The sequence below is a fragment of the Leiobunum rupestre genome, chromosome 6 (genome assembly GCF_980474605.1).
Source record: "Leiobunum rupestre chromosome 6, qqLeiRupe1.1.hap1, whole genome shotgun sequence".
Lineage (NCBI taxonomy): Eukaryota > Metazoa > Arthropoda > Arachnida > Opiliones > Sclerosomatidae > Leiobunum > Leiobunum rupestre.
The window spans coordinates 44726652-44744770 of NC_143389.1; the positions used below are offsets into that span (position 1 = coordinate 44726652).

Below are 18119 nucleotides of genomic sequence, written 5' to 3' on the forward strand. Positions count from 1 at the left end.
TTGGAAAAAAAGAGCAGAGTGTATACAAATTATAAGGTTTTATTTATATATTTTGCGAGTACGGGCTGTATAATACGATTTACATTGAAAATACGTCTTTGGAAATGTATTGTATTTATATCATGGTAATTACGTAGATCTTCGTAGGGTATATACCAAAGTTCACTCAAAGGGTTGAAACGAACCATCTGAAATTAGCGTTTTTACGAGCATTTTCATTAAATGTTCTACCTCGAGGCGTTTGATGGTAAGAGTTACGATTATGTCGTCGCCGTGTCCCTCGGGGGTGCTTGTGGGTCCGCCGGATGTGTATTTTTCGGATGGAGGGATATCTTGCCCCTCCAAAGCGGCGGGTGACGGACAGTTGGGATAAAATTTGTCGTGTTCCGTTTGGGGTACGTCGCCGGTTTCCCAACTGCCTAACTGTCCGTGGCAGCGGTAGCATTCGACTATGCCGTCCGAGTCTACGGCGAAAAGTCCTGCGTGGGCCAAGTCTTCCTTGTTCACGTGTACGTTGTCCCATTGCTTGAACGTTTCTAGCCGACCGGTTACGGTGCTGAGATCCTCGTGACTAGCCATCCCGATTCTCTTTGAGCTACGGAATAATATTTCTGGGTCTAAGCCACCAAAATGACGTAATCTATAAAAATGACGTAATCTATAAAAATGACGTAATCTATAAAAATGACGTAATCTATAAAAATGACGTAATTTAAAAATGACTCACTAAAGATGACGTAATCTACACCATGAAACGTAAAGATTACGTAGATGCGTTGTGGTTTTCATAAGCCAGCCGCTATGGGAAAGAGGAAGATGTCTCCGCTTAGGGTACCCAAGAAATGCTGGATATGCGCGGAAATATACCGGTCCGTGAGAGGTTTCAAACAACATTTAATGACTCATTTATCGTGTAATTCAATGAAAGAAGATTCGGATCTAGCGTGTGATTGTGATGCGAGTGAATCTCTCCATTACACGGAGGCCGAGGAAATGTCAGATGATAAAATTATCGATTATCTTAACGAACTTATTGGGACATGTAAAAAGCGCGGTGCCACAATGGAATCAACCGAGTCAACTACATCTAACCTGCCAGCCGAATTAAAAATGCCGACTGAAAAGGAAATGGCTGCTCTGATTTATTTTCAAGAATATTGTAAAACTAATCAAATTCATAATATTAAAACCGCTGTAAAGAAAATGTGAATAAACGTTTTTATATTGAATACATTGTTATTTTTAAAGGTGACCGTATAAAGTAAATTTTACATTGGTAAATTGACACTTAAAATTCTAAAATACGTTTATAATATTTTTCCAACGTGGGCGAATGAATGGACACAATGAACTATTAATTACGTAATCTAAAAAATGACGCGAGCAATGAGAAATAACGAGTCGGATTTATAAGATAATAACAAAATATTTATTTTTACAAAAAAATTTTATAAGATGATATATTACAAAAATTATTTTTCTTTTACGAGTCAAAAAAAATATTATAGTGTGATACAAAAAAAATTAAAATGGACATCGTATTTGGCTGTCTATTTCAGCGCGGTTCTGGGTAATCCAGTCGGCGAAAAGTAGACTTCGTTCCAAAGAACACGGTTGTCGGGTGTTTAGAGTTTGATGTCGGAATAGACATTTTACTGGCGGGGGCGTATCAAAAGTCGCAGCTCGGGGACAGTCAAAAGTTTCCAAATCGTATATGGCGGTCTCAGTATAATCGGCTAAAAATTTACACTTTACGTCTCCTTTTGTAAAAATCATATCGGCACTCGATACAGCTGATATAAGGCAGGCGGGTAGTTTATAATAGGGGAGATACCCCGCGGTCCAGCAAATACCGTGAAGGTTCCTAGACACCCAGCCGTTTTGTCTTTTAATGGCGTTCGGAAGTTGTTGTACTGGATAGGGTTGTTCGAAAGTCCAAGCTTGAACGGCGGGAGGGGTCGATACTGTTGATATAGCTAGTTCCTTCACGACAATGTCGGGGGGCTCTCCGCCGGAGCGCGAGGCGGATTTTCCTAGTAGAAAGTCAAATTCGACAATGGCCATTCTCGCCATGCCACCGACACGATACTGAGGGTTTAGTTATGAATAAAACGGGGTATAGTCGCGCGACGGGAATTTATACTCCGTTTATGATGACGTAACAGGTTGTTAAATTTTCTCGTGGCCATTATATCATTTTTGACGTGTCTTCGTGAAAAACCCTTAAAGAAGCTTTGGTGACTTCTACGTTTTGATCGGTGACGTATATAAATCACGCAATAATGTCCGCAAATGACGCTCGTTGTCGATTGAAGTCGCCGCTTGGTGGGCGTGATTTTTCTCGAATTTTGTTTTAAAAAAAGTTTAATGGCGGGCAAAATGGGCCGTAGCGCCAAAGAGTCAAAATACCAATAACGTTGATAAATATTTATTGGTTCAGTTATTTGTAGGGAAGCTTGTTTGAAGATAAGTTTAAAATTAATTTGGAAAAAAACTTGAGCTTTTTAAATATATGATACAGGGTGGATACCAAAATTTCAAAATAAAATTTAATAAAAAGCTTGCTAAATGAAATTTTTTCACTTCCTAACAAATTCAATAGGTGAACACAGACTTAAAAAGATAATTTTCAACTATAGTTAACGGTAACTTCCCTTAAATTTCACCTTGAAAACACTAAAGTTTCATGCAATCCAATAACTTTGACTTTTGAAGATTTTTCACTCAGAACCATCACATTAAATGTGATCCACTCTGTATCGTAAATTTAAAAGCTCAAGCAATTTTTTTTTACAAATTCATTTTTAACTTAGCTTAAAACAAGCTTCCCTAAGTCTGACTAGCTCTGTAGGTTAATAATAGAATAGCTAAATATTTTTTGGATTCAATAATTTTGATTCCGAGTGAAATATTTGCATATATTACAGTATTAGTTGAAAAAATTTCATTTATGTCCATTTTAAATTTTTTGTTGTATCGCATTATAATATTTTTTGGCTCGTAAAAGAAAAATAATTTTTGTAATATATCATCTTATAAAAATGTTTTGTAAAAATAAATATTTTTATTATCTTATAAATCCGACTCGTTATTTCTCATTGCTCGCGTCATTTTTTAGATTACGTAATTAATAGTTCATTGTGTCCATTCATTCGCCCACGTTGGAAAAATATTATAAACGTATTTTAGAATTTTAAGTGTCAATTTACCAATGTAAAATTTACTTTATACGGTCACCTTTAAAAATAACAATGTATTCAATATAAAAACGTTTATTCACATTTTCTTTACAGCGGTTTTAATATTATGAATTTGATTAGTTTTACAATATTCTTGAAAATAAATCAGAGCAGCCTTTTCCTTTTCAGTCGGCATTTTTAATTCGGCTGGCAGGTTAGATGTAGTTGATTCGGTTGATTCCATTACATGTCCCAATAAGTTCGTTAAGATAATCGATAATTTTATCATCTGACATTTCCTCGGCCTCCGTGTAATGGAGAGATTCACTCGCATCACAATCACACGCTAGATCCGAATCTTCTTTCATTGTATTACACGATAAATGAGTCATTAAATGTTGTTTGAAACCTCTCACGGACCGGTATATTTCCGCGCATATCCAGCATTTCTTGGGTACCCTAAGCGGAGACATCTTCCTCTTTCCCATAGCGGCTGGCTTATGAAAACCACAACGCATCTACGTAATCTTTACGTTTCATGGTGTAGATTACGTCATCTTTAGTGAGTCATTTTTAAATTACGTCATTTTTAAATTACGTCATTTTTAAATTACGTCATTTTTATAGATTACGTCATTTTTATAGATTACGTCATTTTTATAGATTACGTCATTTTGGTGGCTTAGACCCAGAAATATTATTCCGTAGCTCAAAGAGAATCGGGATGGCTAGTCACGAGGATCTCAGCACCGTAACCGGTCGGCTAGAAACGTTCAAGCAATGGGACAACGTACACGTGAACAAGGAAGACTTGGCCCACGCAGGACTTTTCGCCGTAGACTCGGACGGCATAGTCGAATGCTACCGCTGCCACGGACAGTTAGGCAGTTGGGAAACCGGCGACGTACCCCAAACGGAACACGACAAATTTTATCCCAACTGTCCGTCACCCGCCGCTTTGGAGGGGCAAGATATCCCGCCATCCGAAAAATACATCTCCGGCGGACCCACAACCACCCCCGAGGGACACGGCGACGACGTAATCGTAACTCTTACCATCAAACGCCTCGAGGTAGAACATTTAATGAAAATGCTCGTAAAAACGCTAATTTCAGATGGTTCGTTTCAACCCTTTGAGTGAACTTTGGTATATACCCTACGAAGATCTACGTAATTACCATGATATAAATAAAATACATCTCCAAAGACGTATTTTCAATGTAAATCGTATTATACATGAAGTTATGTATTTGTACCCCGCCGTTCCGCTAGGCACTACGGCGGCCCACAACACTCAACCAGGTCCGGACAAAAATGCGCTTTGCGAAACAACGTTCGGCAGCTATAAAAACTGGCTCACATATGGCAAACAAACGCCCCCATCACGGCCCAACAAAAGGCGACACCATGGGCCTGCCCGAGAACCCATCCTCGCACAGCTGAGGGCTAGAGAGACTTTCTCATTCACTGCAATTACCATCCCCGATAAGGTTATCAAATGACAGGTATGGAGCGAACCATCGCGCGAACCCAAAGTCCGAGCCCAGCAACCACGAACACACCCGTCCCCCCTCCGGCTGGCGGCGAAGGGGGCGATGCGAACTGGCGCGCAAGCCCAGAAATCAGGCCCGGCAGCCGCGAACGACACCATACAGCCCGTACTCGCAAAATATATAAATAAACCTTATAATTTGTATACACTCTGCTCTTTTTTTCCAAAACACTTTTACCGATGACCGCCCGCTATTTTACGGTACCCTTTTACAACCCTTAGGGGCCCGAAAGTGTTTGTCGGCGAAAACCAACCAACTCGAATTGTGCCCTAGGCCTGACATTCACTATGACGGGTAGGCTGTTTGCATAACATCGTGTCAGTCCACACCCGTCATAGGGGCAGATAACCTATTGACCTATAATGGGTTAACACCTGTGTTTTATGGGTTATAACATCGTAAATCATCTAACCTCGTAAATCATCTAACCTTTTGACCTGCCGAAAATGTACGCAAAATGGGGGCCCCTACAGGGGCCCGTTTCACCCTATTTAACGGTTTATAGCTGTTTGCATAACATCGTTGTCCACACCTCCTGTCGAATAGGGGCAGATAACCTATTGACCCACAATGGGGGGTTACCACCTAGGTTTTATGAGGTGGTATAACATCGTAAATCATCTAACCTATTGACCTAACCTTTTGACCCGCCGAAAATGTACGCAAAATGGGGGCCACTACAGGGGCCCGTTTCACCCCCGTTTCCCCCGCCCGCAGGGGCCCCCTTATCGGCATACGCACCCCCTTATCTCTGGTGAATATTATAAAGTGTGAAGTGGTATACGCAAACGACAATGACAGCGGCTAAAATACTACGCGCTTTGTCAATGAATTAGGAAAACCAAAAATAGAAGAATGGTTTTCATTATTTGAATAATTAATTCCCATATTAAAAATGATAATATAAATTAAATTACATTTTAAATGATCATTTTTCAACCCTTTTCTTTGCGTTATTTTCCCTTTAATAAAAAACTGTTTTTTTGTGTCGATTGAAATATCACTAAATGTCCAGGTGGCGCCACTGACTGTAGATTCTAAATTCCAAGTAAACAGATAAGTTAACTGTTCTCGGTTTTTTTTTGTAATGCCGTTTCGACGTAGGTTGGATATGATAGTAATGTACATAAAAAAATTTATAAAATAAAAATATGGTTGGTGGCATTTCACTATGAGACCGCCCGGGTGTAGAGCTAATCTATTGATCCATTACGGTTTTCTCTCATTTCTTTTATAAGAGGTAAATATTGAGCGGGAAACGTTTTTACAGCCAAAATTAAAATTAATATATGGAAATAACCGTACTGGTATTAATTTGCGCAAATAATTATGTGGTGAATACTAAGCTTTTCTTCACCTTTACAATTATCGACCGTTTTCATCGCATTCGCTAATCGTAGATGGCGTGGCGAAGCTCCAACAAAGGATCGATACCAAGTTTTCACTTTAATCTTTTAAATTCTACCAATTTTTTTTGGAATAACAATCACGTTTATTCCAGATTTTCATTTGAGACCTAATTTCAGTTTATATTATATAATATTAAAATATAGAAATTTGAATAAAATTTAATATTTTTAATTAATTGTGGAAGTTTAATCGGTGATTAATGATTTGTATTCGATCGAGAATAATGAGAACCTTCGCGAGACTTCGAGAAAGTAATTAGCCAATTAATATTCATACGCGGTTGGATGGTCCTATATTTTGTTCGCTTTTATTTCACTTGTTGCGTCGACGGTTTGAAATCTCGTTTGATTTCCTTTGACAACCATTCACTCACCTCAAAGGTTAAAGCTTTATCTGTTCAAGTGAAAATTTTCAATAATTTATTTCGACAAAAGATGACGTAGCTATCTGTTTAAAAAACGTTACGCGATAATTTTGTACGATGAACTATAACATAATAATAATACGGAAATGGGGGATAAAAATTGGATCAAATGTTGATATAACTTAAGTTAGAAGAAACCACATATGGACTGTGAGAAGGATGATAAAATACGCGAAAAAGTAGATTAGTCCATAATTCTCCACCACACTCCCCCCTTTTCGGCTTTCCGCAACGCGTTTTGAAATTTTTAGTGTTTAGGCTTAGTTTCTCTTTTAGATTTAACAGCCTAGATTTCCCGCACGGTACTGATGAGTTCCAAATAGAACGAAACCGGTCTCCCGTTGGAATTTCTGGCTATTTTATTTATTGTTAATTTAGTTTATTACTCGAAGATCTATTTGATCCGAGTTTCGCGTTTTTTGTTTGCTCGAAGACCTATTGGTACGAGTTATTAGTAAGTTTTTTAATTTCATCAAATTTGTTTAGGATTTAGCTATATTATTCCTTTTAATTATGGACTAATCAACTTTTTCGCGTATTTTATCATTGATATAACTTAATCGATCGAAATTGGATCAAAATTTGGACAGATCAAACGGGGATCAAATTTTTACTAGATCCAAATTGGATCGAAAGTTGGACAGATCAAATGGTGATCAAATTATTACTTGATCCAAATTGGATCGAATGTTGATCAAATTATTACTTGATCCAAACTGGATCGAATGTTGATATAAATTATTTGATCCACATTGAATCAAACGGGGATCAAATTATTACTTAAATATAATAATTATAATTGCTTTATTTATATTAATAAATATAATATTGAGCAATGCCAGGTTTGATTCAAAAATGATTTAAATTTTAGTGTTTATTAAGATTTAATTCAAATAAAATTCTTTGTATTAAAATCTTAATAGCCTTAAGTGTATTTATAATTAAAAATAAATAATGTTATAAAAAGTGTTAAATGTTTCCTTTGATATTATTGAGATCTAATCTTGATCAGGAATTATTGAATCCAAAAATATTTCATCCCTTCTTGATATAACTTGAGACAATCTTAGTCAAGATTTATTTGATCCCAAAATCTTGGATCGTTTCTGGATATGACTTCTTGATCAAGATTATTTAATCCAAAACTATTTATTCCTTTCTGGATATCGTCATGAATGTATTCATTACAACCATGAATATTGAACTATATCATTACCGTTTCTACCATCTGGGGCTAAGATGGGCAGTGCCTTTTAAAGTTTTACGTAATCACTTAAGCCAATCAGAAGACTGGCGTTTGTCGTTAACTCGATCCACAAAACGTATCCGGGATTGCGCGATTTAACCGGCGAAGAAAATTACTCCGGATTCTTAGAAAAATACCTGTATTCTAACCAAATTACTTGATAATAAAAAATAAACGAATTTATTATTAATATTCTTACCTATTTTCGTTCAATCAGAAAGATGTGTATTAAAATTTTAGAAACTAAATTTTGCGCTTAGCCTTCGCACTCAAAGCTATTCAAGTTTCAAAACGTTGCCCTTCAATACAATTTTTGAGGGGTGGCCCGTGACCGACGTCATACTAACTAAGCCCCTCCCATCCAAATGACTGAGGCCAGACTACCTAATGCAGTTCGATATTCATGGTTGTAATGAATACATTCCTGATGTAACTTGATCCAATCTTGATCAAAATTATTTGATCTTCTCTTGATATGACTTGATCCAATTTTGATCCAATATCCGAAATTTTATCCAATATCCAAAATTTTATGAAGTGATATTCGTAAGGGTTGGTTAGCTAGCGACTTTTAATGCATTTAAATAAGATGACCTCGTTAAACTGCGTAGAAGAGTGGTGGCAAGCCCTTCATTCCACATCAGCTATTACCGTTAATCTTTCCGCCACCCCACCTTTAAAGTTTCCGTTTGAAACTTGCAAACCGACACCGCCAATCATATTTAGTCACAATATCCGCAATAACAATTATTATCTGATAAATAGGGGCATAATTCTACGAGTGGTTTATTTCATTAAAGTTTGGCATCGACTGGCCTAATCGAGGACGACATAGCGTGCACCTTTTTGGGAACCCCTGTAATCGGTTAACAGAGGTTCAATCCTCTGGTTTATCAAATGCCCTCGAAAAAAGGAGAACAAGGTCCTAACACGTTAGAGACGTTAAGCCCCGGAGGCCGGAGTTTATAACGGATCTTCTAGGTTTCGACCGCGCGTTGCTGGCGTTTCGTCAAGATAACTTACCAACGTTGTCAAAGCGGAATAAAATGTCGGTAAAAATTCCTCCGGGGGGTTTGCTTACTACTCTATACTAGCGTGTTAAATAACTACAGCGACTCACGTCATCTAGCAATGTATGTAACAAAGAACATACATTGCTCAACCCTACATCTCCCCCCGCACGATCGCCCTTCTATACACGGAGCCAGACTTCCATAGTCCCTCGCAGCGCATTAGCTTCGTTCCTATGACGTTCAGTTTAACTTTGACAAGTTCGATTAATAATTCGTCAAAGGGATTTTTCTATTTTTTTCGAAGGCCGCCTATCGATCGAGCATTTTTTAAAATAGCCACGGTTGCGCGTATAGCCAGACTGGCATCTGTGGTCCATGGTTTTGATATTACGTTGAGGAATTAATTGAAAAACGCTAATGACCCGTGAAGGGAGTTTAAAAGGACAAGCCGCTGAGACATCCCTTTCTTAGAATGATTGGGGTTCCAACCGCGAAAAATAATAAACTGTCACTACTATCGTAGGATGTTGAAAATAAATGGTATTCAATCAGAAAAATATCGGAACGGTATCAAAACCAAAATTGATGTTTGGCATTTAACTTTTAAGTCTTTATACAGTAAGTAATATTGCAATAAAAGACCCAGAATTGGTTTTACGAGTTGGTTAACACATTTGAAGCGCTTAACGATTATAAAATTAAATATCGATCCCTAATACATCGAACTACGGGGTATATGGGGAAAGGTGAAGCTTTGTGATAACTATAGCCAGAAGCCCTTTTGAGTCCGTGAAATGTTCGATTTATATTTGATACATTCGACTGATATTCGTGTTTTTTTTTCTCCCTTTCGACGTATAGGTGCACGGTGACATCGCTCGCTCAATGGGCCGAACTGTCGGGGTGATGCTTTTGGAGAAGACCTTCCATCGAAAGATACAATCGAGAAAAATATTCTTGCAGCGCGAAAGCTTCGAAAAAATACTTGGCAAAGCGGAAGAACTTCTCACTAAGGTCAGTCTTCCAAAAGATTGATTTACCGCTTCAAATATTTCGCAACTTCTTTCAGGGACAGACAGACACAGCGCGCGACGTAACATTGAAAAAGAGAAACATATTTCTAAAGTTAACCTTTTCTCTTTTTGGCGCACTCAGACATACCTATAAAAGCGGCTGTATTCCTTTCATTAATCCATTACGAGATCGAGAATTATTTCGGGATAAAATAATATAATTACTACCGAGAAACATCTACGAGTTTCTACTTTGGAACTCTTTGAAAATTGTCGCGGCCCAGACCTTAAACTTGGCTCTCATACCCTTATTTCGAAGCCAGCCATCTGGCATTGGAATCTAAAGTACCGAAGGCAGAAAAGACTATAGTATATTATCCGCTTACGAGAGTACGCGAAGTGCATGGAATCTATAGCTATCTACCGTATAGGCTTCGGTATCAGATGAGCTCGAAACTGCGAGTCTTTTACATAATCAAATTGCTAATGGGCTCGGGGTCCTTGTTTAAAGAAATACTCATTTTTTTTTCGCCCGGTACATTCAACGTACTTAACGTCAAACGAAAGAGCAAATGTCCCATCGAGTTTTCCATTACATCCCTCTCCTTCCGACTCAATAACAAAATAGGCTGGTAGAAGTGTACCTAGAAAACCACGACGTATCTCAGTAGGGGGTCTCTCCCTACGCTATAGTCCGACACATCTTCAACACGATAGAGTTCAGACAAAGTGAAATGAGAGATAAATATACGCTCGCCGACTTTCCAGGGTCCAGACCTTCCAGCGCGCTGTCGAGTCGGAGTAGAATCGGCGACATTAATGAGATCCGAGTGCCAAAGCTCAGGCAACTCACCCAGAATTCCTTTATAGCCTTGATGTCCTCTCCTTTAGCTACAATCCTTTGTACTCTCGTCGTCAGCGCCTTTTAACACGCGCTACTTTCATCCGCGTAAGGAAACAAACGATCCGAATGGCCGCGATACGTAAACTAGTAATGCCAAGAGAAGGTGACCTAGACTCGAAGTAACCATTCTAGCTCGCTCATTATGCACTCTTTCGCTATTGTCCTTTTTTCACTCCATCCGCGTTTATCTCTCTACAAACGAACGAGAGAGAAAAAAATCTCTCACCATCCTCCCTCATCTTCTCCCTCTGGCTCTCTCTCCCCCGCTAAATAAGAAGGGTACAAAAACGGCTGACATTTACCAACCATTACCTTGGTTCTTTTTTATCTTGTCCTTTTCTCTTTTTTTTTTGTTACCATAAGTTCGCCAGTTATTCCGGTAGTAGGAAATGTTTCAACCCTTTGCTTCCACCCCTCCTTTGGTAATGACGGAGAGGTGGAAAAAAATTATATTTTTATAATCGTTAAGGATCGATTTTTCGGATGATAATTGGCGTGGAAGTAATAATGCTTAGAATTTGGAAAGGAGAATGTTATTTTTATTGCTAGTTTTGGAACTACGGAACGAAAATTATTAGTAATGAAGACTAATGATTTAAACTTTTAAATTGTCGTAATTCTAACTTTGTTGCAACTCGAATGTACGTATTGAACATATTCTATTGTACTTCCAAGAATATACACATTTTAATTTCAAAGATATTGGATATTGCGGTAAAACATTTAATCAAAATGTGGTTCCAATATTTCCTTAAATATTTAAAACTTTGAATAAAACATATTTTTGATAAGTGTTGTACTTTTCCCCCGTTTGATTATTCTTAATAGGTATATTATATTAACCTATTATTATTAATTACCAATGTAAACCTTAGCGTCGTATTTGAAGCTACTTATTTTGAGATTTTAAAACGTTTTTTGTTAATCTGCAGTAATTATTCTTCCAACAAAGAGGTAATGTTTATAGCGTTTTCTCATCTAAGTAGATGAAGTTTCAACTTAGTCGCTAGCAGAATTAAACACTAATTTCAATAAAAATCGAGTACTGTTCAGAGAGTGATTTCATTTTGTTGCATCATAAGCCTATATGGTCTGGCATAGGGCCTCGTGTTAACAGCATTGTCCTTGTGAGAAGAAAATTAACGTACGATGATAGGGCAGTAGCGCCATCTTCGTCTTCCAAATTTCTAAATCTAACATATTATTTTACTTGGTAGAGCAACCACACTCGGGCTAATAAATGACACACAAAACGCGTCTAAATCTCAAATTTTGGAAAACAAATACCTTCAGAAACATAACTCATATTTCTAATAGCTATGTTTACGTTCCGATGAATTATTTTGCCAAGATAAGTGTTAATTTTAACTTTGAAAGCGATAAAATTTTGAATAAGCCTTAGCTACGATGCTAAGGTCTGGTCATAGATATAGGAAACGTAAAGGTCTAAATAAAATATTTCAAAGGGAGTGAATACGGAGGTGACAGCTAGCAGAAAGGCGTAATTTCTGCAGGCTATCCTTATAAGGCGCTATCTATCGGTAAGAAAGCTCATGCAATCGTCGCATCGTCGCGAGAGCCATTGTCTCCTGCTTAAAAATTATACTAAAAGTCACCAACAGATGGTGTCTAAAGACTACGGCCTGCGGAAAGGTCAAACACTTAGTACTAAAATGCTAAGAGAGCTCGCGCTCTTGGTCACGTGCCTTCCTCTGTGTCTGCTAGGTTTCAATTCCGTATTTTATGTTAGGCTTAGACGCCCCGAAATTTATCTAGATCTTTAGATACATTTCTTATATCTATGGGTCTGGTGGTGGAGATTTCTCCCGCATGGTTCTAAGTTTAAAAACGCTCGCGCACGCCTTTGGCGCATTCATCATGCAACGCACGAAATTAATTTGGGGAAATGATTAGTTGAGAACATAACCACTAGGAAGTGCAGATTTTGAATACCTACCTCCTAATAACGGGTAGGGCTCGGCGTTCGGTTAGGAAGTTTTCCGTTCATTTCTTTTATATCCATATCCTAAAATTATCCGAATGAAAACTTATTTGTTGCGTATGAAATTGTATAATAGTCGTGAATAATATTCATAAATAAACAGTTAATCGGATTTTTTATGATTAATTTAAATTTTGGCTGTTAATTTATCCGTTTCCCCGAGCTCTAATAACGAGTATGAGATCGTCAAAAATTTGGTCAGGACCTTTGCTTATGATAGGCTTATGGTTGCATCAATGTTAAGCAACACCTTCTTCATTCTTTTTTGAAAACGTAAAGCTTCCAATAGTCTCTTCTGTTAAAATAAGATAAAATACCTGTTTTAAAATATCGGAGTAATTGATTTCTTTTTTGTCCCTTTTCATTATGGACTATGATACCTTATATCACTCTTTGTAATGCAGTCCATAGGTGGTTCTTATTAACTTAACATTTTGTATATATTATATTATTCTCCACAACTATCCCTCTATTCGGCTCTCCGTTGCTTCGCAACGCGTTTTAAAATTTTTAATGTTTAGGCTTGGTTTCTCTTTTCGGTGCGATAATAGCAAACTATATTTTCCACACGGTAAATAGGACGAAACCGGTCTATCATTGGAATTTCTGGCTATTTTATTTAGTTTTATTTAGTTTTTTACTCGAAAATCTATTTGGTTCGAGAATCGCGTCTTTATGTTTGCTCGAAAATCTATTGTTATGAGTTATTAGTAAGTTTTTTAATTTCTTCAAATTTTTTAGGGCTAAGCTATTCTACCAGGAATTCATACCTCTAACTTGGAATGGTTATCCGGCCGTATTCCCTATGGTAAGATCTCGGGGACCGTTTTCAGTGACGTGTATGAGAAAAAAAATCGCCCCCTCGCACGCGTCTCCCCTCTTTAGGAGTTTTTACCCCGCGCAACCTCCCGTTTTTACAACTGTAGTTTTTTGTTGTTCGACTCCCCGGCCATTTCGAAATTTAGGGTTTGAAACTCCACCATTGATAACGACGGGTCAGCTCGCTCTCCCGACCTCCGGCATTGTTAGCGTTGTCAAAATTGTCAGCAGTGACAATGCCCTTGAGAAGCGCGAAGTCCGAATGACGAGGTGACCGTCGCTATCAATAGAGCGATAGCGAAGGGAAAAGCAAAAAGATGTTTGAACCCTTTTGCGACACTGGGGGATGAAATTATCTGAAACTAGGATTTAATACCATTGAAAATCGTATGAGAAAACACGTATGCTCTGACGTCAAAATGATGGAAAAAAAACGGTCCCCTAGATAGAGACGGAAATCGGGCGAGATAATTACCATTCCAAGTTAGAGGTATGAATTCCTGATTCTACCTATTCGCGTATTTTATACTTTTTGCAATGCAGTCCATAGATGGTTCTTATTACATTAAAATATTATTTTAAATAAATTGCATATCTTATAATATTGTTCTATTTTAAATAAAATAGACTGCATTTTTCACTTGTTTAGTGTTCAAAAAATAAACTTATAATTGAAGTATAATTAAATTTCCATTAATTTGATTATAATTAAATTTACCGTTTAAATAGCAATAAATTACTTATCGCTTAAATAATAGTAATTAAAAATGTCTAGAACATTAATGAATGATTGTTAATTCTGGTAACCGTTTTTAAATTTACGTCTAATAGATTACGTAAAAATCATGCCTGAATATTTTTTAAATGAGTATTTTTAATTTCAGTGTCACCAAGACTACACGGAGGCGTATCATAGGTTGATGACGTTGCGTAACCATCAGCAGTTGGCGGAGTACTACGACATGCACAACGCTTACGTACAACAACTGCACGCCACCAACGGAATGCTGGAGCACTACTATTCCCTCACGCTGCCAAAACTATTAGAGGTGGGCCTGCCTAATTAGTTCGTCTTCACGCTATAATAACGAATAACTCTTACGAAGACGCGGATAGCTCTCGCCCCTTTTTTTAACTCCCGCTGCACCTCTTCCCTTCTCCCAGCGATACGACATTGCCAGTATCAGGCTGTTTTCCCTAAACATTCAACTCGCAATTGAATCGAATTCTTTCTCGCTTCTATTTTAAGCCCAACGCCTCGCTATTTCGGAATATTCCGACTCCTTGGAAATTCCACGCGATGGCCAAATTTAAAGAAAAACGTATTCTTTTCCCCTCACATTTTCGTCACGGTCGATATAGAATGAAACAAACCCAACTCGTTTACGGTATAATAGTTAAATTGACGGGGGAAAAACTACTCTGAATTTTAACCGTGAAAATGAAAGGTGTATAAAAATAAAACGTCTTGGTAATGAAGCCTATTTTTGATCGAATAGCGCCTGTATAAATGTTCTAGCCGCGGCACACTGGTGTATTGCGAGTAGTCGCCTACCAGGGACGAGATCACTTTAAACTTAAGTAATATTGAAAATCAATTTTTACACAATCCCTAGGGATTGGTGTGTATTAGTTTCACGTACTGTGTCCGCCGCCGACGACGACGGTTTTCGCACGATTTATCGCGGTACAAAGACGCATTATACTCAATCGATGGAAAATATCATGTCCTCGCTGGCATTGTTAACATTTGTGAGATCGGAACCCCGGAACTTCCGGAAGTGGTATATTGGCCAATTTTATTGATTTTGGGAAATTTAAATGTGCATAATTTATTTTTTAATTATAACCGACTTGGTTGAATATTATATTTTTAGTTAGTACTGATCATTTCTGAACTTTTTTTCGGTTGTATTAAGAAATTTTAATGTCAAGTATTATTATTATTAGTGAAAGGGGTGAAGGGCTAAGGACCCATTCGCGCACTTCGACCAGAGGTCCATTGTGCAACCCCGACCCTTAAGACTTAAAAAGCCCGATTTCCGACACAAAACGGAGAATCCTTTTGTAAAGTAAGATTTCGGGCCAATTCGCGGAGCCCCACAACCCGCGTATGCACCATTGTCATATTTGAATTTCGTGCCAATTGATACAGGCGCCAACTACTCGTTAGCGGTTCGCTACCTTATTTCTAAAACCATTTAACTTGAAAAATTCGTGGTTTTGTTAAGTTAATGTACAAGATGATTGTAAATTTGTTCAAATTTAAATTAAATATTTAAAGTATAGTGAATACATCGGGGGGGGGGATTGTGTGTACTTAAATGTCGGTGACATCTTGATCTTGTATTTACAGGAACTGGAAGAGGTCTATATGGATTTGAGCGACGTTATGACCAGTTCTGTACTAAGCACGGCCGAATTACTCAGCGCTAAGGTAAGCCCGCGACCAAATTCTATTTCCCATCAACATCGTAAGCCTTGGGATAAATCTCTCTTTCTTTCGACCTCCAAGCGCTTAAAGCCGTTTAAAAACGATTTCAATGTCATTTTCCCAACCGCATTGTTGATATATCGACGTAAAGAGTGAGACTCGAAGCCATAAGAGTGGGAGAGTTTTGACGGGAAAGAAATCTCTTCCGAGCAATGGTGCCCATCGGCTTGCCACAAACCCTCTTGTAAAAGTCTTCCCACCAAAAGAACCCTTTAAAACCTTTTATTCTCTGGCAAGTTTCTAACCAAAGAGAGTCGATATAAAAAGTTAAAGTGTTCGCGACGGAGGTTGGACAGCTTTCAAAAACATAAGCGACTTTATAAACCGAAGAGCCATAACATTTACTCAAAAAGAGGAGATATCGCTTCAATAAAGATTTTCGGGCCCCTCTAACCTCTATAATCCTAGATTAAATGAATACATCAAAAGTGGTCCCACTCTCACCGTGATAGGATGGGACGTTGAACGCGAAATGGGTACGCGTAATCAGCTCCTACCACCATTTTTAGTATTTGATATCTGAAAACCATCGCTCAACCCCACTGGCGTATCTCGCGCAAACCCTTTCCACCGGCAATAACGATAAACAACCGGCCAAAAGCGGCACTTTTTGACACTTTCTTTAGAATCGGATAAAAACGGCGATTTCAGACTCGAGTTAAAATAAAAATGGTGCTGGAGCCGTTTTTAAAACAATATTTGATATCTTTTCGTAAAACAACACTCGAAGTGGGGCTGAAATTGACGCGAGATAAATTAGATATCTGTTGTTAAATATAAACTTTTTAACATTTTCGCGTCACATTGGGCCTCTGGTATCTCCAGGGATAAGGTCCAACGTTTTATCCTGGCAGTACGCTGAAGAGCCGATTTCCCAACACGAAACTACAAGCCGAGGGTCGACTGTTATACGTCTTATCTCGAAAGGGTTGTGTCTCGTCAGAAACTAGGAGTGTACCTATTTTTTTCTGGGTTGAGGGTTTTCTTCTATAAAGCAGCGAGTGTGGCCCGCGGCTCTCAGCTCGTATTTTAGCGGATGAAGCTTGACGCGCCCGGTCAGAGGGCTTTAATGGAAAGCTTTTAACGTATCTTAACTTCTCTTTCCCCGCAGCTCTCGCAGACACCCACTAAAACCTAATCCCCCTCCACCAAAAAAAAATCCAAGCAACCTATAGTCGAAATAAGGGTAACTACTTACGCGGGTCAAAGGTAAACGGGAGTACAGTCTGCTCCTCGTATATCGCGATCTTTACTCCGCGGTACTAAATATTTCTCACAAACGTCTTGTCTCATAGGGAGTCTGACCTATTTTGAGACCTTTCTTGTTGTCTTACGGCCAAAATAGCGTAACTGTTAGGAATTGTTTTTTATTGGAGAATCGTATACTTCACAAAAATGCGACTAAATGACTTTGCGTAAATTCTAAGTTCCTTATTGATAAACAAATTGAGAAATTCAGACTAAATTAAATAAAGTTACGCAATAACTTAGTTAGCATTAGCTTAAATGGAGTTATTATATTTCCTGGAAATAATAAATATAGTTATTAAAAGTATGAAAAATTCAAAATATTCAATTAAACACTAACCATATATCTCGAGTTACGTCATATAGTTTCTTTCGTGTGACGTAATATAGAGTATCTACGAACTCGATACTAGCTGTACTGTAGGTGGCAGACTTGCGTGTGGGGGGGACTAAATGATAGTAACCAAAGTATTTTTAGCCTGCATCGGGGGGGGGGGGGGATCCTTTTATATCGGTTCTGGCGGTTTTAAGGTAATTTTCTCTTCCTTTCACTCTTGCAGCCACGGCATCCCACTCTCTCTATTGATTTCGTTTATGCTTCACCGAGATTGCTTTTAGCTATCCGAGGAATTTCGGGATATTCCCCCCGTTTTTCTATACCTTTATTTCCTCGCTCTGACTCTCTTGACCTAAAAAACCAGCCCCCCCCCCCTCACTTGGCGATCCCACATTTTTACAATAGAAACAGTTCGGGAAGCCTCTACTTAAAAAAGGTTGGTTTGGGGGATATCCTGATCTCTAGATCAAAATGGAA

At 38.2% G+C, this 18119-nt stretch overlaps 1 protein-coding gene across 6 annotated transcripts in view; it reads left to right on the forward strand.

Annotated features, from left to right (window-relative positions):
- The window catches only part of Stacl (SH3 and cysteine-rich domain-containing protein), a 152043-nt gene that overhangs the window by 102324 nt on the left and 31600 nt on the right, over positions 1–18119 (forward strand). For all 6 annotated transcript variants that reach the window (XM_090180018.1, XM_090180019.1, XM_090180020.1 and 3 more), the window contains exons 4-6: positions 9687–9839; positions 14448–14612; positions 15920–16000. In XM_090180018.1, the coding sequence (XP_090036144.1) occupies positions 9687–9839; positions 14448–14612; positions 15920–16000 (399 nt within the window). The remainder of the gene's footprint in view (positions 1–9686; positions 9840–14447; positions 14613–15919; positions 16001–18119) is intronic.